The 22858-nt window shown below is 55.4% G+C and overlaps 1 protein-coding gene across 2 annotated transcripts in view; it reads left to right on the top strand.

The window, feature by feature from the left end:
• KLHDC10 (kelch domain containing 10) overlaps positions 1-1660 on the top strand; it is a 42942-nt gene extending 41282 nt beyond the window's left edge. For both annotated transcript variants that reach the window (XM_058654897.1, XM_058654898.1), the window contains 2 exons: positions 566-705; positions 1308-1660. In XM_058654897.1, the coding sequence (XP_058510880.1) occupies positions 566-705; positions 1308-1517 (350 nt within the window). In that variant the 3' untranslated portion in view covers positions 1518-1660. The remainder of the gene's footprint in view (positions 1-565; positions 706-1307) is intronic.
• Positions 1661-22858: the final 21198 nt, after the last annotated feature.

Here is a 22858-nt window from a genome sequence, read left to right as displayed (position 1 = left end):
CCATGGAGGGCATTTATCTCTGTGAGCAGATAAATGTGCGTTCTTCCCGGCACCTTAGTGCAAAGGACAGTTTGCAAGCCTTTAGAGGTGTTTTGTTTAAACTCATGTGTGTATTAAGCTTTCGTTACGTTAGTGGCTAGTGTTCAGAAAAACAAAACAAAACAAAAACCCTTGCTTTCCAGCTTCTCTGTAAAAAAGGGAAGATGTGGCCATTGGAAACCTTCAGTCCCTTGAGGTCGCCGTGGGCGCGAGCTCACGGGCATCGCCTCTTGGGAAGGCTGAGTGTTCCTTTCACCTTCCCTGGGCTCCCTGGCTCATTTGCCTTCTGTGCCTGGAACCTGTAGCTGCTTGACTTGGAGAGCCGGGATACGAAGCCTCCCCAGAGGCGCGCCGCTCTGACTTAGTGTCCCAGTGTGGTGGGGGGACATGCCCGTAGGGTGGCACACCACACAGCTGAAGTCCTGTGGTGTGGGCTGCTCACTGCCCTGGCCGGCCACCTGCCAGCTGTGTGGGGTACTTGGCACTTTACATCCTGTTGTGATCCTGGCTCTGCTTTTTGTGGTAGATGTGTTTATCTGTGGAGGCTATAATGGGGAAGTGATCCTGGGAGACATCTGGAAGTTGAACCTGCAGACTTTCCAGTGGGTGAAGCTGCCAGCCACGATGCCTGAGCCCGTGTACTTTCACTGTGCGGCTGTTACACCTGTAAGTGTTGGTTTTCATGTCTTCCTGTGTATCTACAGACGCTGAGGAAATCTTTTCAGGCAGATTAGCAAGGAAAAAAGATCCTGATGTTGCCAGACTTTGGATCACAGTTTCTAACCTTTGCAAAGCTAGGTTTTCCTCTGAGAAAACGGAAGGGAATGCTCCATCCAGCCCTGTTAAAAAAAAATTAAACCTAAGAGAAATGCTGCTTGCGGCATTTGGACCCTACCACTGAGGGCAGAGGTGCACCCTGGAAGGGCAGAATGGTCTCCCCCCCTTGATACTGAAGTCGAAGATCCCACTAGACAGTTTCATTGTGGAAGTCCCAGCACTTGGCGCCTGGGGCACTTCATGTAGTTTTGGTTTAATGCTGATAAATAGAAAGTGAGTTGATCACGGAGTGTGGGGCCGGGCTGCAGCTTTTCCCAGGTAACTCACTCGTTGTTTAAGCCCTGTTGATCCGTCTCTACACTGTGTCCGGAGCAGTGAGAAATCCTTAGGTTTTGTCGTCGCGATTCGGCCTACTGTGCGTTGTTCTGGCCGGGTCTTCAGCGTGGGCGCGTGTTGCTCCATCTGAACTGCCCTGTCCCGACTGCTTCCAGGCTGGTTGCATGTACATCCATGGAGGAGTGGTGAACATCCATGAGAACAAGCGGACTGGGTCGCTGTTTAAGATCTGGCTGGTGGTGCCGAGCCTGCTGGAACTGGCGTGGGAGAAGCTCCTTGCGGCCTTCCCCGACCTCGCACACCTTTCCCGAACGCAGCTGCTACACCTCGGACTCACACAGGGACTCATCGAGCGCTTGAAATGAACACTCGTGAACTGCTCATCGCTTCTGGAAATGTTAATTTAAAGAGACTCCTTTATTTATGGGCAGTGTAGAATGTGCTACAAAGAGGATTGGTTACCCTGATCAAGGCCTTATTCAGAAAATACATCAGATGCCTTTCTGTACGTTGGTTTTAAGTTGATGGCCATCACACTTCCCATGCGCTTCTCCTGCCCAGCACACACGCCCGCACACACACGCACGCACACGCGTTGTCCTTCCTTCTCAGTGAGGCTGAGGGGACTTGTGCAGGGACCCTATCATCAGTAAAACTGAAGTAATTTTAAAATCCGGCAGCCACAACAAGGAGGGGTTTGGAGGACAGGATGAAGAAGCTGAGCTTTGGAATCTTGAAGGCTGCTGTGAAAGCCGAGTGTTTAGCCAGGTGTTGCCGAGCTGCGTCTGCGCAAGGAGGCAGGGTTGGCGGCTCGTGGCACAGGTGGATCCCTGGGGCTTTGGAGGAAAGCCGAGCAGCTGCGAGTGCTCGCCAGTGTCCCCCTTGCCTTGGTGGTGGCAGCAGTGGTGCCAGCGGCCTGCCAGGAGACACGGGTGCTCCCAAGCCTGTGCCCTCGGAAGTGACGGCACCACGGTGTTTGGAGTTGGGGAATAGCAGTGGCCAGAGCTGTTCTTGTGCAGTAGCTGTGAAGTGCTCCTGGGCTTGTCAGCAGTGGTAACGGCCTCTGGTTTCTTCATAGGGGATGCTAGACCCTCACTGCGCAGCCTCAGGTCTCCCGATGCCAGGCCAGAGGAGCGCAGAGCGAGAGAAGGTGCTCCTGCCACGGCCCTGCTGCTCTGGCTGCTGCCTTGGCTCCGACCATCTTTTGCACGCCTCCTCTTGCGGTCTCCAGACCGGGTCATCGCCACTTCCGGAGGCAGCCATCCTTGATTGCTCCTAGCTTGCTGCATTCTCTCCTCTCTGCTTTAATGTGCACGAGGCTGTGAGTCTAGTCTTTGGTCCAGGTCTTGCAGGGGAAGCCAGAGATCACCCTGAAGAACACCGTGTTGTTTGAAGATCAGCACCAGGAAGGGAGGACAGTATCATTTGCCTTTTGGTATGAAACTGTAGTTCTGATTTGTGTGTTTAGCAGCTTGGCCACGGATGGCTGGAGGCTGAGGCGCCGGAGGCCACAGTCCAGGGCGTGCTCAGGGCACCAGTGCAGGGCTGCCCGCAGTCCCCCGCAGTCCCTCGCAGCGGGGACGCCTGTGGGACGGGAGCACAGCTCTCCTTTCAGTGTCTCCTCTTCACCTAGCTCTGCAAGTCACTCTTCTTTTTCCTGCGTCTCAGAAGAGATCTCTTTGGCTTATGTGTGGATTTAAAATCACCTCTGAGTCATGGCTGAAGTGTTACCATCCAGTGTCAGTTCTAGGGAGGGCAAACTCTTGGCCTGCCTCCCAGGCCACCTCCTGGGCCCTCTGCGTGCCATTGGTGTGGGCTGGAGTTGCTGGAGCCCTCTGGAGAGAGGCAAGGAACGGCAGCTCCTCTTTCCCCGACCTCTTAGCAGCCTGCACCCCTCGCCACCCGCTGCCTAGCCTGGCTTGCTCAGGAGCGAGTCGGCCTGAGCTGCGCCCTGAGCTGCACACAGGATGTGGCTGTTTGGTGGGGAATGATCCAAATCAGGGCGGCCTTGCAATAGGAGGTAGAAGAGGCGTGTTGTCAGGGATTTCTGTAGATGGGGCCGCGGCAAGTCCTCGGCCTGTAGGTTGTCGTAGTCCCTGGAGTGTGATCAGGCCTCAGGCTGTGCTGCGCCAGGAAGCTGGAGAGAGGGCCTGATGCGGTTCAGTCCGTGCTTGCTGACACCTGACGACCTGCCAACATCCTCCAAGTGCGTGTCCTCGGATGAGGATGTCTGTTCTGTCGCCCGGTACTGGTGACAGTGGTGTGGTACGACCAGCTTTGAGTGCTCTGGGCGCACACGTGCGCATGTTCTAGATGCCAAAGGAAACTGTGTGTGGATGACGGAAGGTACTAGAAGGGTCTCCTGACATTCTCGTCCTGCTGCAGCCAGCACTCGGAATCCCTTGCACTCTGCTGCTGTGATCTGGGAGAGTTGCTGCCTGCGCTTTCTCTGCCTCTTGGAGAAACTCCAGCTGTGTTCTGCAGCCAGCACTCGGAATCCCTTGCACTCTGCTGCTTTGATCTGGGAGAGTTGCTGCCTGCGCTTTCTCTGCCTCTTGGAGAAACTCCAGCTGTGTTCTGCAGTCCTGCACATTGAAGTGCAATGTATAGAAACACAAACGGATAGAGATTATATATCGAACTATACAGGTGAGGTGCGGCTCTGAGGCAGGCGGGCTCCACTGGGTGTCTGTCCTGAGAGATGGAGTGTACCAGGCCTTTTCCGGGTCACGGACTGGCTCTTGGGGAAGCTGGGTTTTCAAGGCCATGTTCTCTTGCTTCAGATCTTGAGAGCTGCTGTCCCGTGGGCGCCTTAGGGGGTTTCTTTCTTTTTCTTCTCATCATCTTTGTACTGTATCATGTTTGCATGCTTTGCCTTGGAATAGGAAGTCTACCCTTAAGGAGTTTCCTAAATGGAGAATTGAAATCTAATATATAATACTGTCAGGTCACCCTTGTATGTACTAATTTATCTGGGAATGTCAGTACTTGATTAAATGAAGAAAATATTGATTTCTTCGTTTAATAAGATGTTTTCCACATCTTGTGAAAGCTGTAAGCCGAAGCAGAATACTCAAATTTTAACCATTCTTCAGGGGCCAAATAAAACCCTTTTCACTGGCAGCACCTTTTTTTTTTCTTTTTTTGTTCAGACCTGAATAACATGCTCTAAAACTTATTATTAGATAGCGAGGTTTAACGGTATAATGTGTAGCACAGTGACATTGCTGAGCAGAAGGTGTGTTAGCAGGGACGCAGCAGCTGCCAGAGTAGCAACTGTAAAGCACAGATCCTTGAAATCCATGCAAAGTGTCTCTACTTTTCTACAGAGCAGGTGTTTCCTCCCTGCTCCAAGAGCGCAACTCTTCCAGTCGGAGAAGGCGATGGATATGTTACAGAAGGAGGAAAAGTCCCAGAGGGGCTCGAGCCGGCGGACAGCAGCCTGATGAGCTGTGCTTGGCCAGTGGTGCAACCCTGAGCCTTGGAGGCAGGCTCCCTGCCGGCCCTTGCTGGCCCCTGCCCGGCCCCTGCCAGCCGCTGCCCGGCCCCTGCCTGGCCCCTGCCCGGCCCCTGCCCAGCCCCTGCCAGCCCCTGCCAGCCCCTGCCGGGCCCCTGCCACCCTTGCCCAACCCTGCCAGCCCCTGCCAATCCCCTGCCGGCCCCTGCCCGGCCCTTGCCCAGCCCCTGCCGGCCGCTGCCCAGCCCCTGCCCAGCCCCTGCCAGTCCCTACAGGACTCCCAGCTTCCGCGGTGATGTAGGGGAGTCGCTTCACTTGAACATAGTGTGTTGACCTTTAGCAGGTACTTGATTTTCTTGTGATCTTGTGGGGCTTGTTTCCTTTAGTCACAAAGCTTGGTGTATAGAAAGGCCGGATTTGTCCTCTAAGATTATGTTGGTGATCTTACCGTATAAAGCCAGTGTAATTTTGTGTGTTCTTACAGATGTTTGTGAAGTAGCACAGGTTATTGGGTTGTCTACTGCCAGCATTCTAATGTAGCACAAAAAAAAAAAAAAGAAAGAAAGAAAGAAAGAAAGAATGAAAGAAAGAAAGAAAGAAAGAAAGAAAGAAAGAAAAGAAACACAGCAACGATTTTCCTTTTGTTCCGCCCTCCCCTCATTTCCCGGTGTTGAGCTCCTGGCGGGTGAGAGTTCTGGGCCTGTGCTCATACAGCACCCTGAAGCTGCCATTGTTAGCTCAACTGCTGTTGCTCCCAGCGCCCTGGGCCTCTCGGGGCGCCTCGGGGCACCTGCCGCTGGCTCCGCGTGCCCAGGGCGTTTCCCTTCTGTGGGCACTCGGGTCAGTGGGCAGTCACCTCTTCCCAAGTCCTGAGTTGTGCTTCAGAAGTGATACTCATCTTTTTAGTGCAATTTTCATGGTTTTAATTTTTTAAAAAACTTTGTAAGAAGTGTTTTAAAGGCCCTGCTGCATCAGCGTGCAGGGTGTCAGAGGCACTTTTCAGAGAAGAGGGTGATTTCACTCGGCAGTAACTGCTCACCCACAACATGAACGAGGCTCCCTTCGCGTGCTGGGGAGTGAGGGGTCTCCCTGTGAAAGCCCCCAGCAGTGGCAGATTGCTGGAGGGAGTGAGGCGAGAAGGGCGGCCTGTCTCGCACGCACTGTGAGGGCCCAGCACAGGCCGCTGGCTGCTGGCTTTTCTGGAGAGCGCTTAGCCATGGCCCCGGGAGGCGCGTGCACGTCCCTTTGCCGTCTGGTGTGCATGCCGTAGGATCAGGACAGCTGTCCCACTTGACCCGGTTTCCCACAAGCCAGTAGGAAACACAGTGAATTTGCCCCAAAACGTCCAATCTGTATTTATGTACCTTGTCAGTGTTTTGCTGTTGGTTTTCTAAAAACAGTCTGATCAATAAATCTTATCCAAATCTATTAGACTCAAGGCTACCTTGGTTGTCTGGTGTTAATCTGAGCGTGCGTGAACTCACGGAAGCGACACAGCGTCAGCCCCAGCCACCTCCCATCAGCTCCTCCATCCTGCCCACCCCGGACTTGCCACCGAACACCTGTGGCAGAACAGGGCTCCCTGTTAGGACATCAGCCTGGGGGCAGGCCATCCTCCTCCTGCCTGTCCCATCCCATGGTCCCCTGATGGCCACTGGACAAGTTTGTGTGGGGGTGTTAGGACCTTTCTAAAGTACTGAAGAGGCACCAGGGGATTGGAAAACAGAACCTACACTTGACAGAGGCAGGTGACTGTATGATCCAAGGGCAAGCCCTCAGAGGAGTCCACGGGCTCTGTGTAGGATCCTCTGGGGAGAAGACCACAGCTGCTGGCTCTGCCTTGGCGCTCCAGATGCTTCCCCCTCCAAAACCTGTTGGGTGACACGTCACCGCCTGGTACATCTGCCCAGACAAGGCAAGGGCATGCCAAACCTGGACCCCGCCCCCGACTTTTTTATTAAAAAAAAAGTTTTTATGGGCCCGGCGGCATGGCCTAGTGGCTAAAGTCCTCGCCTTGAAAGCCCCGGGATCCCATATGGGTGCCGGTTCTAATCCCGGCAGCTCCACTTCCTATCCAGCTCCCTGCTTGTGGCCTGGGAAAGCAGTCAAGGACGGCCCAATGCATTGGGACACTGCACCCGCGTGGGAGACCCGGAAGAGGTTCCAGGTTCCCTGCATCGGATCGGCGCGCATCGGCCCGTTGCGGCTCACTTGGGGAGTGAATCATCGGACGGAAGATCTTCCTCTCTGTCTCTCCTCCTCTGTGTATATCTGGCTGTAATAAAATGAATAAATCTTTAAAAAAAAAAGTTTTTATTAGAAAGGCTGACATACAGAGGAGGAGAGACAGAGAGGAAGATCTTTCGTCCAATGATTCACTCCCCAAGTGACCGCAATGGCTGGAGCTGAGCCATTCCGAAGCCAGGAGCCAGGAGCTTCCTCCGGGTCTCCCACGCGGGGGCAGGGTCCCAAGCCTTGGGCCGTCCTCGACCGCCTTCCCAGGCTACAGGCAGGGAATTGGATGAGAGGCTGGGCCGCTGGGATTAGAACCGGCGTCCATATGGGATCCCGACGCGCTCAATGTGAGGACTTTAGGCTGCTACGCTATCGTGCCGGGCCCAAAGATTATACTTTAAAAGCATTTGCTATTGTCAGATTTATTTTAAAACATTGAATGGCAGTGAGAATGTGTGTGTGTGTGTGTGTGTGTGTGTGTGTGCACCCATCCTCCACTGGCTCACTCAGATTCCTCTAAAGGCAGAAGCCACCAACTCTCTCCACGTCTCCCATGTGGGGAACAGGGGTCCAACTGCTGCTGCTTGAGTCAGGAGGAGAACCAGGACTTGACCCCCAGGCACTCCGGTGTGGGCTGCAGGCCTCCCAGCCAGTCAGCCACTGCTTCACACATCTGCCCCAGACAAGAGAATTCACCCGGGTGGGCCGTGGGAAAGACCAGAGGAGGTCTGCTTGGTTTTCTCTTTCCCTATCGCAGGCAGACTCTTCACAGCGCTTGGTCCAGTTCCGCAGAAGCTCGTGGATCCCGTGTCTGATGAGGGCCGGCGGTGACGGTCAGGGGTTCACAAGGGATGCTGGAGTGTTAGCATCTCTGAGTTCCTCATCCTGGAGGTGCATGGGGGCAGGGAGCTGACCTGCCGCTTGGGCTGCCCCACCCCTTTCCCGGTGCCTGGGTTTAGTGTGGCTCGCATTGCCTGCAGGTTCCTACTGATGACACACCCTCAGTGCTGGCTCGGATACTTGGGCTCCTGCCCCGCATGGGGAGCCCTCAGATTGAGTCTTGTCGCCTGGCTTTGCCTGGCCCAGCCTCAAGCTGCTGTGTTTGGAGAGGGAACCATCAGATGGAGAAATTCTCTCTCTGCCTCTAATTAATTAATTGGAAAATGAAGCCCAGTCCTGGATGCCAGTGAAGAGAAACTTGAGGCACTTTTCAAAAATCATGCCCACTCTGTCGAGGTGTGAGTGTGGCTTGTATCCTGTCGCCCAGAGCCTGTCCCCACCATCCTGTCCACTCAACACGGAGCAGCGACATGACTGGCGGATCTCACAGGCAGGGGAGAGGCGGTGAGGGTCTGAGTAACAGACCTGGCACACCCAGCAAGTCCCCGTGGGCGGTGTGCACAAGCCTGGCATCCAGCCTGCAGTCCCAAATGCAAAATGAGCCACTTTCCTCAGGTGTGTGCAGCGAGCCAGCAGGAGGGCCTTGCAGCCCTGGCCAGGAAGGCAGGGCAGCTAAGCCCGTTACTCAGCTCCAGGGCCAGGGAAGAGCAAGGCACCGACAGTGTGGGAGCCCGGGACACAGCCAACCTGGGCCCTCAAGCCAGGAGCTTTACGGCAGTACGGCAAACTGGCACCTGTCAGAAGCAGGTTAACCGGCTGTTCCTGCCAGTGTCCTCCTGGAGCCGAGAGGGACTGTCACCTGACAGCCAAGGGTGTGCACGAACTCTGCACACCCAGGTCCACGGGCACCTGGTGCTCAGCAGCTGGACCTCATCCTGAGCAGACCAAGGGCAGGTCATGGTTCATGTTCGCATCCTGCACTGCCCTCAAAGATGTCACCAGGAGCTTGTTGAATAGCAGGGCTGCTCAGAGCTGCCCCTGCACTCCCTGATGAAAATAACCTCCCCACAGAGCCAGCCTTTGCCTGCCTGCCTGCCTGCACAGCTCACTTTCTCTTCCAAACTTGTATTGGTCTTATACCCATTTCACAGAATTTTGGTAGGTCGAAGCAGCCTGAGGTAAGAGGCTGGCCCAGGAAGTCACCCAGACCCTCCAAGCCGAGAAAAAGGCTGAACATCCCTGCGGTCCTGCAAGGGGTTCTTGGCTAAGGTCCTCCACGGCCTTCTGCTCCGGATACCCCAGCCTTCTCTGAGGTCCAGGGGTCTCCCTGACAGGACCTTCCAGGTCCTGGAGAAGCCAAGTCGCGGCTGGCGTGAGGAGGCTGGGGACCTGACGCCCAGACCTGCAGTGGCTTGCAGAGGGCAGCAAGGTGGCCTCCAGCTGGCGCTCAAGCATCGCCAAGAACCGCCCGGGCGGCCTCGCTACCTCCCCCTAGCGGGCACTCGGCCAGGGCCGGACCGTGACGGGGCCGTGGGCATCGCGACTGCAGGGCTCCGCCCGCGGCATGGGTGCCCCTGCCTTCAGGAAGCTTCCACCGGGGAAAGCTAGGAACTGCGAACCCAAGCAGAAGTTAGGGGTGGCCTGGCCACCAAGAGCGTGGCTGTGTGCGCGAGCAGGGGTTGTGTCCCCGTCCAGGGCAAAACTCAGCTTCTGGAAGGGGAGTGACCACGTGGCAGGAGATGGCGGAGCTTGGCAGGGGGGTGTCGCACCAGTGTCCCCGGCCGAGGGCCAGGTGGGAGTCTGGGGGTGCCCTCGCAGGGCTGGGACCCCCTCAGCGCTGTGCCGGCTCCGGGCTGGGGGAGCCGCTCTGAACCGGAATGATCTGGTTCCGAGTGGCCTGGCTCCCCGCCCACCACGCTGGATGCGACAGACAGGCTTTGCCGCAGTCCCCGACCAAAGTAAACAGAGCGGGAAGGAGGAGGAGGGAGCGCTGTTTCTATGGCAACCCGGAGGGGCGGTGGAAGTGGCTTGTGGGGATGGAATTGCGACTTCAGAGGTTGTGCGGGGTGGGGGAGGTTCCCCCAAAAATCAAATGGGAGGGGAGGCCCATAGCCCCGGGCGTGCACATGGGGACCACCATGGAGGAGAGGTGCAGCAAGGGCCTGGGGCCTTGGGGGTCCCTGGACAGTCACCCAACCCATAGCTGGCAGGCCCTTTCTGGGAAACCCACCTGATGGGCAGTTGACACACAGAGGGCTTAGGCCCCAAAGGTCCCACGAGCTGCTCCTGAACCCCGCCCACCAGCCGCGCAGATTAGCATCTCTGCGTGGCCCTAGCCTAGGTGCGGTGGACGCAGGGTGTGGGGGTTATGAGGACTGTGCCTGTCAGCTCTCGGGGAAGCCATGCTGCAGCCCACCAGAAACCTGGGTCTGAGACTTTGTATCAGATCCTGAGGGGTGCCTTCTGCCCAGCCATCAGCTGGCCACTCCTGCCAGGAGAGGGTAAGGATGGGCGTGGGTGTCCCTGCCGGGTGGCTGTCACCTGCTGAGGGCTGAGAGCTGTGCCGGCTTGGGGGGAAGTAGAATGGAGGGACTCCTGCATCTGGCTTCCCCAGGTGCCTCCAGCCCAACTCCCCTTTGGGGCCTGCCTCCCATGCTGAAGGCTCCGTCCTGAGCAGGATGACAGGGTTGGGGGAGGACAGAACGGCCTCTGCCTGTTCTTGTCCTCATGCCCCCCCTGGCACAGGGACTGTGCCCAGTGCCCCGTGCTGTTCACCAATGCTCCCTTAAGCAAGCTGAGAAGGGGGCTGCTGCCCAGAAAGAGCAACAACAGGTACTGCCGCCAGGTTTCCGCTAAGCAAGGTCCCCACGGAAAAGACAAACACGGGTGCTGTGGTGCAGGGGGTCAGGCTGCTCTGGGCACGGCTCCCTCCTGGCTGTTCTCCTTCTGAGCCGCCTGGGAAAAGCAGGGGAGGATTGGAGTATCAATAGGAGACGCAGGGATTTTGGGGGGTAGGGACCAGAGAGAAAGGACAGCCTCTGAGATCTCACTGCCTCTGCTCTTAGGCAGGGGTAGGGACACCCCACCCCCACCCCACTCCGCACACCCGTGCCCTCCGTGGGAGGCTGCTGCTGGGCCCTGCTGGGGCTAACAGTGTTGAGTCACCTTCAATTTCCTGCCTACCTGGCCGAGCCGATAAATTCAGGACAGCTTTTATTGCTTTTGGCCAAAAAAAAAAAACAAAACAAAACAAAACAAAACAAAAAAAACCTCTGCCATTAAGATTTACGGAGCCAAAAGCTGGTACAATATAATCTTCAGATTCCTCTATCCAGTCAGTTTCCCAAGACGAAAAGTTAGCATTTCAGAGGTAATTTCATAAAAAGGGTGATCAGATTAATCATGATGTCAATTTAATAGTAGTGTCTAAAATAATTAATTAGCTTTCTTGAAGTCAGCAGTGCTGAGGGACTCTAAAAAGAATACAGACGGCTGTGTCAGGCAGTACATCTCTTTGGGCAATAGATCTTGAGAGAATCCTTGTTGGAAATCGTCCCGTGGGAAGCCTGGCATGGGCTCGTTGGCGCCGAGACAGGCTCAGATGTGACGGGCTCCCCTGACACCCAGCCCTCCAGGACAGCCCTTGGCTGCGACTGGGGGCAGTGTGTCTGCACTTGCTGAGTCCAGGCCGACCCATCACGTGTAGAATTGTCTTGCGACGCCTGGGAAATGTGTGTGCACAGGTGACTGATGGGACAGGCAGGTGTGAATTGCAGTTTGCTTGTGAAAGTACCTGTGAGGGCGCCCACCTGGACCCCGTCACGGCTGTGTGGGTGGCAGTCCCCGCTGCTCACAGGACACAGCCCAGGCCCGCCGCCCTGGCGTCCTGTGAGCAGACAGCACGCTTCTCGGAAGAGGGACCTGCAGCCCTGACCCCAGCACCCACAGCGTGAGCAGCTGGAGGTGAGGCGTGTCCAGAGGATGGCCCCTAAGGCGTATGCCTGGTGTCCTTCTAGAGCAGGAGGTCTTGGGGACACAGGTGCAGGTGCAGTGGGGCTCAGAGCAGGGTCTCTAAGACAAGGAAGAGCCAGAGAGCAGCGGTCCTGGAAGCTGGGGGCCTGGAGCGCACGTCCTTCCGTCTCTGCTTGCCTCTGGAGCGCAGTCTCCAGGTCTGTGAGAGATACACTCCCGCTGGTGAGGCTGTATGCTGTGTGCTGCTTCACTGGGGAGCCTGGGGGCTCCTATTTCTAAGATTGTTTTATTCTTACTTGAAAAGCAGAGAGAAAGAAAGATCTTCCATCTGCTGGTTCATGCCCCAAATGGCCATAATGGCTGCAGCTGAACCAACTCAGAGCCAGGAGCTTCCTTCCGGTCACTCATGTGGGTTCAGGGACCAAAGGCTTTGGGCCATCCTCTGCTACTTTCCCAGTCCATAAGCAGGGAGCTGGATTGGGTGTGGAGGAGCCTGGACACGAACTGGTGCTCATGGCAGACGCTGACGCTGACAGGTAGCGGAGTAAGCCAGCAGAAGTGGCTGGGCTGTCAGCTTCTTCCAGGATTGTCCCGAGGGCGACTGCTGGATCCCTGACTTGGGCGTGGAGACAGAGAATCGGAGTAGCTGTCCTGTCTCCCACACTCTTCCCCAGGAGGAGCTCCTAAGGGCCCTTTCTGTGTACTGTGTACTCCGTTCTGCCGTGCAGCCCTCGAGGTTGGCCACCCCGTAAGAAGTGAAATCTGGGACCCAGCGCCGTGGCCTAGTGATTAAAGTCCTTGCCTTGAACGCATCAGGATCTAATCCCAGCAGCCCCACTTCCCATCCAGCTCCCTGCCTGTGGCCTGGGAAAGCAGTCGAGGACGGCCCAAAGCCTTGGGACTCTGTACCCGTGTGGGAGACCCGGAAGAGGTTCCTGACTCCTGGTTTGGATCGGCGCGCACCGGCCTTTGGGGTTCACTTGGGGAGTGAACCATCGGATGGAAGATCTTCCTCTGTGTCTCTCCTCCACTCTGTATATCTGGCTTTCCAATAAAAATAAATAAATCTTAAAAAAAAAAGAAGAAGAAGAGAAAGAGAACTCCGGGGCTGGTGCTGTGTGGCAGGCTGAGCCTGTGTCTGCAGTAGCAGTACCCCATATGGACACTGGTTAGCTTCCCAGCTGCTTCACTCCCATCCAGCTTCCTGCACATGGCCTGGGAAGCAATGGAGAATGGTTCAAGTCGTTGGGGACCCTGAACCCATGTGAGAGACCAGAACAAGCTCCTGGCTCCTGGCTTCAGATCTGGCCATTAAGGCCATTTGGGGAGTGAGCCAGGTCTTACTCTTTCTGTAACTCTGCCTTTCAAGTAATAAATAAATAAATAAGTATTTTTTTTAAGGAAGAAGTGAAGTATATTTTGGCTCGTGGCTCTGGAGTGCAAACAGCGGGACACGGGCTCCAGTGAGAGCCCCGCTGGGGTGCTGCCTAACCTCACAGAGCCACCAGGACTCAGCATGGGAGTGCTGCCCCAGGGACCTGATCCAATCCACACATTCCCCAAAAGTCCCATCGCTAACCCCACAGAGGGTTTAAATTTTCATCCTGTTAATGCCATGAACCTAAGACTTTAGAGGTGTTTTTTTTAAGATTTATGTGTGTATGTATTTGAAAGTCATCTTCCAAGCCCTACTTCATTCCCCAAATGGCTGTTAAACAGCCAGAACCGGGCCAGGCTGAAGCCAGGAGCCCAGAGCTGCACCTGGCTCTCCCACATGGATGGCTCCAGTACCTGAGCCACCTGCCGCTGCCTTCCTAGACACATTAAGCAGGGAGCCGGATTCCAAGTGGGGCAGCCAGGATTGGAAACAGCACACTGATACAGGATGCTGGCTGCACAGGCAGCAGCTTGTACCACTGTACCGCAACGCTGGCCCCTGGGTTTGAATTCTTGCATTAGCTCCAAGGGACAAGGCACTCTGAACTTGCTTGCAGTGGGGCCAGTGGAATGCTAGAAGCCAATGGCGACTTTAGCTGTAAGCTGGCTCAAGTGTAACTTCTCTTCATCTAGGGGGTGACTTTTGGTCAATTTGGACCCTGAAATGGTGTCATCGCTCATTCTCCCGGGGAGGGGAGTCAGCCCGGGTGGCCTGTGCCGCGTTTCTCATTCTCTCTGGCAAGGTCAGTGTGAGGGCAGTTGGTGGCTTCCTGGTGGCTGTGAGGTCACCTGGTTCTCAATCCCCCGGCCTCTCAGCAGGCGAGAGGAGCCAGTGGCATGACCCTTTTGGTTTTCTTTGAAACGTCAGGATTGGGAGCAAACTCGGATGGGACGGAGATGAAGCGGTTCCCAGGGATCCCGGGACTTGTCGCTGGGAGCCTGGCAAGCCCAGAACGACGTTCAGCTTCCTCCCTGCGGGGAGCATCAGCCTCTGGTTTTCCAGATGATTCTTGTAATAATATCTACAGGACTTCGTGCTTCCCAGGCTTCTTACGAAGATTGGACTCAGCCTGGGAGTCCCTGCTGCTCACATCACATCCTGCAGGACTGGTGCGCCTGGGAAAGCAGAGGAAGACGGCCCAAGTGCTGGGGACCGTGCATCTACGGAGGAAGCTCCTGTCTTCAGACCTGCCTAGCCCCCGCAGTGGATAAAGATCTCTCCTCTCTCTGTAACTCTGCCTTTCAAATACAAAATAAATAGATCCTAAAAACAAAAACTAGTTTCTTTCATAGAGCCGCGGCGGGGGAAGTACCATGAGTGTTGACCCCGTAAGGGTCCCCCGTGAGATGGCGTGGTGGCCGGAGCCTCACTCCCCCGGCCATTGTCCCTTTTCTGGCTCCTCCGCTAATGGGCCTCTGAGCTCAGCTTCGAGATTTATGGATCTCATTTTGAAGGAGAAATAATGGACCCAGCCAACGTGAGGGCGGCAAGGGCCTTGGGCACACGCAGGCGGCCAGGGAGGCAGGCTGAGGGCTTCAGCACCCAGGGCTTCCTCCTGGGCAGGCAGCGGCGCCAGGCCTGGGCCCTGGGTCATCCCTCCCTGCCCAGGGGCCGGCAAGGACAGGCCTGGCCGAGGGGAGCAGCTGCCAGCAGTGAGTGTCCCGGTGGGAACGCCGGCACAGGCCGGAAGACCACCCCCATGCTTGGAGAGACCACCCGGAGCCAGCCAGGCTCTGAAAGGCTGTGCAGCCCAAAGCTAGGGTGGAAGCCCGGGGCAGGGCCGAAATGGCCCTTCCCACAGCTCGCCGCAGGACCCCAGTAGAGCCCCAGCTGCTCACCGGGCTCCTCTCGGACCTGCTGGGGGCCTCTGAGCAGAGCTGAGCCAGGAGGAGGCAGACAGCTCCTAACAGCATCCTGTAGGAACAAGAGTCGGGGATCCTGCGCAGCATCCATGCTGAGGGACCAGCTGGAGGCTGGACAGAGTGGGGGCTGGCCAGGGCCGCTGGTGGTCACCCAGCACCTGTGCCCGCTTGGCCACAGGGGCTAGGATCTGGCCTGGCTTTGTTCTTGACTCAAAGCTGCTGCCCCAGGTGCTGCAGAGGTGGAGGACACAGGGGCCTTGGCCACTGCTGCTGCCCTCCGGGCCCCCGGGTGATTTAGGAACCAGAATGTGTCAGTTTGTGGCCAAGGACAGGGTGGGGGGCGCTGAGAGGCAGGCAGGCTGGCCCGGGGGAGCCGAGATCACAAGCGACTGTGGATCAAAGCCAGGAGCAGGTGTGCTCTCCGCCTCGAGGTCCCGCAAGAGCCCTGGCACCTTTCCCATGCCAGCTGTGGAACCTGGCCCTGAGTCTGCACCCAGGAGAGCCCACGGCAAGCGCAACTGGCCCCAGGGAACTGGATGCGTGACTGCTTGCTAATCACTTGGCTCTCTTCCACCTCACTCCTGGCCCAGCCCTTGGGAAGACGTGCCCATCTGATGCCTCGCCTGCCCACCGGCGACACGTGCATCTGTCCTCGCCACTGGCGCCACCTCAACAGTGTCCACCTGCAGCCACTTACGCAAACCTCCTCCTGGACAGGGTGCGCTCTTGCGCCTGGCTGGCAGGCCCCCATTGGGCATCCTCTCCAGGCGTCTTGGCCCTGGGTTACTGCAAAAGCCGCCTCACAGGCCTCAGCCGCTGGCCCAGCTTTGGGCCACCCTCGGGCTGTCTTCCGAATCACTGAGGTTAATCTCTGCTTGGAAAATGTCAGGGTCAGGTCTGAAATCCCCAGCCCAGCCCAGGACCTGCCCGCCCCTCAGGCCGTGTCTTCCCATCCTGTTTCCTGAAATGCACAGTCACCTCTCCCCCCAGCCTTCTCTACCCTCACCCTATAGCACCTGCTTGCACTCTCGCTTCATCCTGGACCTTTGCAATGATAAGCACAGGCTGCCGGGGAAAGTGCTTCCGGAAACATTGAACCAAACGCTGTCGGTGGTCCCGCCTCAACGGGGAGCTCTGGGTGGGGGTCATCCGGCCTGGGGCCGTGCCCACAGGACGCGCTCACAGCAGACACACAATCGCATTTGTTTTTGCTTGCAGCCAACATTCCCCCATCACTTTACGCAGCCTTTTCAAGGGCAGGAGTTTTTAATAAGAGGTCAAAATGGTGGGTAAGCATTTCACTGTAGCGTCTCAAGTTTTCTGAGTGGCTGTACTTTATTTGGTCATTTTGTTACTGCACATTTATTATTACGATAGGTTTTGTTATTGTTTTAATTCCATATTATGAACATCTTTACCTTTTTAAAAAATCAAATTTATTTTTATTTGAAAAGCAGAGCAACACACAGAGGACTTCTGTCCACTGGTTCACTTCCCAAATGCCACATTCTTGTTTCACGGATTAGAAGTCATTGGAGGGAAAGACATTTTAAATGTTGTCTGTGTTCCTTCAATCACTGATTATGGAGTGGGTGGATGAATACATAAATGAACAAACACATACAATGAACACCTTGTAACCATTTTTTTTCTGTTGAATATTTTTTTTTTTGAAAAAATTTTTTTTTTTTAAGATTTATTTTATTTTCATTACAAAGTTAGATATACTGAGAGGAGGAGAGATAGAGAGGAAGTGGAGCTGCCGGGATTAGAACCAGCGGCCATATGGGATCAAGGCGAGGACCTCAGCCACCAGGCCACGCTGCCGAGCCCTTTTCTGTTGAATATTATGCCAAGGTAAGTATTCCTGGGATCAATGAACCAATAGAGTATTAACGTATTTTCGCATTGCACGTGACACGCTGTATTTTCTGCAAATGGCAACCTCAACTCACCTCCACGCTGTGATATGGTCTTGCTCTATGGAGCGGTGGGGTCTAGGGTCCACCTCTTGCAGCTGCCTTGATTAACAGTGACGAGGAAGCCCAGGCCTTGGGGGGAGGCCAGCTGCCCGTGCTCTTCAGCTGGCCCCTCCTGGGCCCCGAGGCAGTCCAGCGTCTGCGCCAGACCCCGGAGTGCGCAGGCCTTCCCAGTAGCCATTCAAGCCCGATGCTGTGCGGGGAGGAGCCATCTGCACAGCACTTGTCTACTTGCCCAACCCCTAGAGGGAGACACTGAGCAGCCATTGCCATCAGCCCCTTTCCAGGGCACACGAAGGGACTGTGGCTCTCAGCTGGCCATCATGGGGTAGGCACTGCAGCCATGTTTGCACACGGTTGAAGAAGTACAGACCACAAGGGTAGGCACTGGTGAGGCTGGACTGATTGGGACAGACTCTGAGGAAAAGGGCCAGAAGGAGGCCATCTTGGTTTCCTTGCCAGAGAAGTTAGAAAGATATGTGGGCCCACTACAGTAGCCTGTGGCTAAAGTCTTTGCATTGCATTTGGCAAGATCCCGTTTGGACACCAGTTTGTATCCCGGCAGCTCCACTTTCCATCCAGCTCCCTGCTTGTGGCCTGGGAAGGCAGTCGAGGACGGCCCAAAGCCTTGGGACCCTGTATCCATGTGGGAGACCTGGGGGAGGTTCCTGGCTCCTGACTTTGGATTAACTCAGCTCCAGCCATTGAGGCCGCTTGGGGAGTGAATCATTGGATAGAAGATCTTCCTCTCTGTATATCTGACTTTTCAATAAAAATAAATCTTTTAGGCAGAATTAGAAGGGGACAGAAAGAAACAGAGTGAGAGGGATCGTGCCTCTGCTGATTCACTCCCCAAATGGTTGCAACAGCTGAGGCTGGGCCAGACCAAAGCCAGGAGCCAGAAGCTTCAGCTGGGTCTCCCACATGAGTAGCACAAGACCCAGCCCTTGAGTTGTCCTCTGTTGCTTTCCCAGGTGTCTTAGCAAGGCTGTGTCAGAGGCGGAGCAGCCAGGGCTTGGGCTGCTGGGCTTCAGGCAGCGGCCCCTTTGCTGTGCTGCAATGCTGTAAACAATCACCCCCAGGGCCCAGCGGCGTGGCCTAGTGGCTAAAGTCCTCGCCTTGAAAGCCCCGGGATCCCATATGGGTGCCGGTTCTAATCCTGGCAGCTCCACTTCCCGTCCAGCTCCCTGCTTGTGGCCTGGGAAAGCAGTCAAGGACGGCCCAAAGATTTGGGACCCTGCACCTGCGTGGGAGACCTGGAAGAGGTTCCAGGTTCCCGGCTTCGGATCGGCGCGCACCGGCCGTTGCGGCTCACTTGGGGAGTGAATCATCGGACGGAAGATCTTCCTCTCTCCTCCTCTGTGTATATCTGGCTGTAATCTGTCTCTCCTCCTCTGTGTATATCTGGCTGTAATAAAATGAATAAATCTTTAAAAAAAAAAACAATCACCCCCAGTCCAACTAGACCGACGCTTGCAGCAAGGACAGGTGTTTCAGGAAACAGGACATCCTGGGAGGGTCAGAGTGTTGTCAGCCTTCACTCTAACACCCACCCAACACAGTTCCAGCTCCGAGGCTGGTGAGCTGGCACCAATGTGCATCCTGATGAGAACTCTGGACAGATCCGTCTCGAGCAGGCCTTATCCCTGCCAGTCACAGGCTCTGCAGCTGAACCCACTTGCGAGCAGCCTGACAAAGAGCAGCCCAGGAAAACGCGCAGGGCATGGACTGCCATTGACAACTCGCTCTTTTCTCTCTAAATACATTTTTTAAAAGATTTATTCATTTTTATTGCAAAGTCAGATTTATAGAGAGGAGGAGAGACAGAGAGGAAGATCTTCCGTCCAATGATTCACTCCTCAAGTGACCACAGAGGCCAGAGCAGAGCCGATCAGAAGCCAGGAGCCAGGAACTTCCTCCAGGTCTCCCATGCGGGTGCAGGGTCCCAACGCTTTGGGCCATCCTTGACTGCTTTCCCAGGCCACAAGCAGGGAGCTAGATGGGAAGTGGAGTTGCTGGGATTAGAACCGGCGCCCATATGGGATCACGGCGCGTTCAAGGCAAGTAATTTAGCCATTAGGCCATCATGCTGGGCCTGAAATAAAATAAGTCTTTAAAATATTATACTCATCAGATAGGCAGAGATAGGGAGAAAGAGAGAATTTCTGTCTGCTGGTTTATGCCACAAACAAGTCCAGTGGCTGCTGAACAGGGCAGCTGGGAGCCGGGAACTTGGATCTCTGCCATAAACCATTGTCTTCCACCTTCCGGGTCTGACTTAGCCGGAGCTGGGACTGAACCCAGGCACCAGGACAGAGGACACAGGCATCTTAAGCCCTAGGCCATTGGGACAGACTTCACTGACAAGCTCTTCCGTTCACGTCCCGGTTAGCGTGGAGGTGTGAAAACGATCTCCATCTGAGCTCTGAAGATGAACTGCCTCGCTAGGCTCAGCCAGTCAAGGCCAGCATTCTCTGGCCAGACCAGCTGCAGAACGCTGTCTTTGGTGTGGGGGCAGGAAGGAGGTAGGTGTGTACAGAGCTCTGCCCACAGTGGTGCCAGGGATTGCCAAGTATCCCGGGCTCCCAAGCTTCCCTGGAGGCGCAGCAGACCCACACCTCGCTGCTCAGCTCAACTCTTCCTCAAGCCTGATGGAGACGACCTGCCTGGCAAGATCCATGGCCTGTCCCACACACACTCCTGACGGTGTAGGGACCCCTGAGGGCACGGCACAGGGTCAGACCCAGCAGAGCCCAAACGGGCTGGGCACAGGATCTGGATGTGCGATCCTGTCTGGGCCCAAGGAGGCAGAGCAGGAGCCACGTGGTCCATCCTAGGAGCCTTGTGCCAGGGCGCCCTCAGACGTCAGCCCTTACCCACCTCAGCGGCTGCTGCAACGGATGCCACCGGGGTGAGACCGCAGCCAGCCAGCCACTCCTGCTCTTCTCCAAGGTCCCCGGGTCACTGGGGACAAGGCACCATTGCACAGGGCAGTGGCCTGTCTCCAGCTCAGTGAGGAAGACCCCCGGCGGCAGGTGAAGCGAGCTGTGTTGCTCTCACCCCTGTCCCTTCTCAAGCAGACCCAGCCAGAGAAGAAAGTGGTGTGTGTTTGGCTTCAAAGCTCTTCAGACGCCATGCCAGTCCCAAAAGGTGCCTGCTGGTGCCACTGCCTGGGTTCAAACAGTGCAATTCTTGTGTCAGGATGGGATGAGCCCTGCCAACGCTGACCAAGTCCCGTCAGAGCCCTTCCCTCGGCAGCTGAGTGCTAGAGGGCCCAGATCGAATCACTGCGGGGCTTGCCTGCCAGCTGGAGTGATCAGGCCCAGCTCCAGACTGCAGGCTTAATTACAGTAAGTCTCAGATGGGAGGGGGTGGTGCTCCGGCCGGGAGGGGAGTCCCCAGGGTGTGATCAGGGGGAGGCCAGCACTAGGGGTGCAGCCTGCATCGGCTCGAGCCCAGGCTATGGGAACGGGAGGCCTGGCTGAGGCCAGATTGCAGAGGGCTTTAAATGTCAGGCGAAGGAATTTATCAGGGGCATGAAATGATCAAACAGGTGTTTCAACAAGATAAATTTGAAGAGAATATGCAGGATGAATTGGAAAATCTGGCAACAGTTAGGAGGCTGGGAGATTCATTAGGCCGTCGCAGTGGTCCTGGGTGAGTGGAGTGTCAATGAGCAGGGCTGTGGCACATAAGGAAGGGGACAGCTGCGAGCGACGCGGTTAGCAAAGGATGGATGAGTCCACTGGCTGACTGGATCAGGGCCGCAGGGAGCCCAAGGAATCCAGATGACTCGAGCTTGGGGTAGGGCTGCTTGGCAGTGGAGCCAACAGAACAAGGACTGGAGAAGAGGGAACTGGGTTTATTTATTTATTTTATTTTTATTGGAAAGTCAGATATACAGGAGACACAGAGGAGGATCTTCCATTCAATGATTCACTCCCCAAGTGACCACAGTGGCCGGTGCTGCATTGATCTGAAGCCAGGAGCCAGAAACTTCCTCCAGGTCTCCCACATGGGCACATGGTCCCAATGCATTGGGCCATCCTCGACTGCTTTCCCAGGCCACAAGCAGGGAGCTGGATGGGAAGTGGAGCTGCCGGGATTAGAACTGGCGCCCATATGGGATCCTGGTGCGTTCAAGGTGAGGACTTTAGCTGCTAGGCCATGCTGCCGGGCGTGGGAGCTGGGTTTGTAGCAGCTGATTTCACTGTGGGTGCAGAGCGAGCAGGACCCCCAGCTCATGAGCCCCGTCAGCAGAGGCGGCACTGTGCACACAGGCCTGCACACCGGAGGCACACGGCAAGAAATCTACACGGAAACTTTTTTTTTTAATTTGGAAGCTGGAGTTACAAAAAGAGAGGGAAAGACAGGAAACTTTGTATCTGTCGGTTCACTTCCGGCGTGGCTATGACAGCTGGGGTTTGGCCAGGCCATGCGTCTCCTGCGTGGGTGACAGGGGCCCCAGCACCTGGGCCACCTTCTACTGCTTCCCCAGACACATTAACAGGGAGCTGGACCGGAGATGGAACAGGTGGGACTCAAACCCCTGCTCGCTGGGCTGCTGCTGCAGCAGGTGGCAGCTTTAGTGGCTGTGCCACAACCCTGGGCACCATGTGCTCACTGCTGAGGACAGTCCATTTCAAGGATTTACATCACAAACCCGAGTTGTGGCAAAGTGGGTTAAGCTGCCCCCTGCAAGGCCAGCATCCCATGAGTGCTGCTTTGAGTCCCGGCTCAGCTTCTTGCTAACATACCTGAGAAAGCAGACGACCCCAGTTCTTGGACCTACACGGGAGACCCATACGGAATTCCAGGATCCTGGCTCTGGCCTGGTCCAACCCTGGTGGACCAACAGATGGGAACTCTTTCAGCCTCTGCTTTTCAAATACACAATGAAAACAAGACAAGACATGCCGCCCCAGCTGCTGCTCGTCTGCCCTGGGTAGAAGTCTGAGTCAAGAGAGCCTCCTCACGCCACGGATGGCTCTGAAGGAAACGTGCCTTAAGCCGGGGCCTGCAGAGGAAAAGCTGAGCCTAACCTAGCTCACAGTGGCTTCCAGGAGGGGCTAATCAAGCACCGAGGAGCACAGCTTTGACATGCATACTGACAGAACATTCACAGATATACACTCATTCTGCCACAGGGTTTCCCCAGATCTGCTGCATCTGCAATGTACTGCTTTCCAGAAGAAAAATTAAAACTCCTGTGCTGGACCTGGCACAGCCCAGTGGCCAAAGTCCTCACCTTATACACGATGGGACCCCATATGGGCGCCGGTTCTAATCCCAGCAGCTCCACTTCCCATCCAGCTCCCTGCTTGTGGCCTGGGAAAGCAGTTGAGGACGGCCCAAAGCTTTGGGACCCTGCACCTGCGAGGGAGACCCGGAAGAGCTCCTGGCTCCTGGCTTCAGATGGGCATAGCACCGGCCGTTGCGGCTCACTTGGGGAGTGAATCATCGGACGGAAGATCCTCCTCTCTATCTGCCTTTCCAATAAAAATAATTAAAAAAAAAGTTAACAAAGGAAAGCTACCCAGACACAGAAATCCACACCTCACTTAGCACACAAGCAAAACTTCTCTGGTTTTTCAAGTCCTTTCTTGGTACACTGTATTTTCAGATAATCAGCTAAAACATGATAGCTTGAATTTTTGAAATAAAAGCTACCTTCAGTTGCTCAGGTAAGCTTTCTGAATATTTTTAATAAAGTACACACAACCGGACAGCACAGCAACTGTTACTTCATGACATTGTTAACTTCTGAAATATCTGGGCCAACGTATTTAACATATGTTAAAAGATGAGAGATACGAAGTTCCTTTTTAAAAAAATAGATCAACTTTTAAAAAACAGGGATACCCTTATAAAAATCAGAATTTACAAACTACACAAAATGGCGCGCAGGCACAACACTGTCCCC

Source organism: Ochotona princeps, chromosome 25 (genome assembly GCF_030435755.1).
Source record: "Ochotona princeps isolate mOchPri1 chromosome 25, mOchPri1.hap1, whole genome shotgun sequence".
In the NCBI taxonomy this organism is placed as follows: domain Eukaryota; kingdom Metazoa; phylum Chordata; class Mammalia; order Lagomorpha; family Ochotonidae; genus Ochotona; species Ochotona princeps.
The sequence above is the reverse complement of the archived record's forward strand: the minus strand, read 5'-3'. Positions and strand labels throughout refer to the sequence as shown.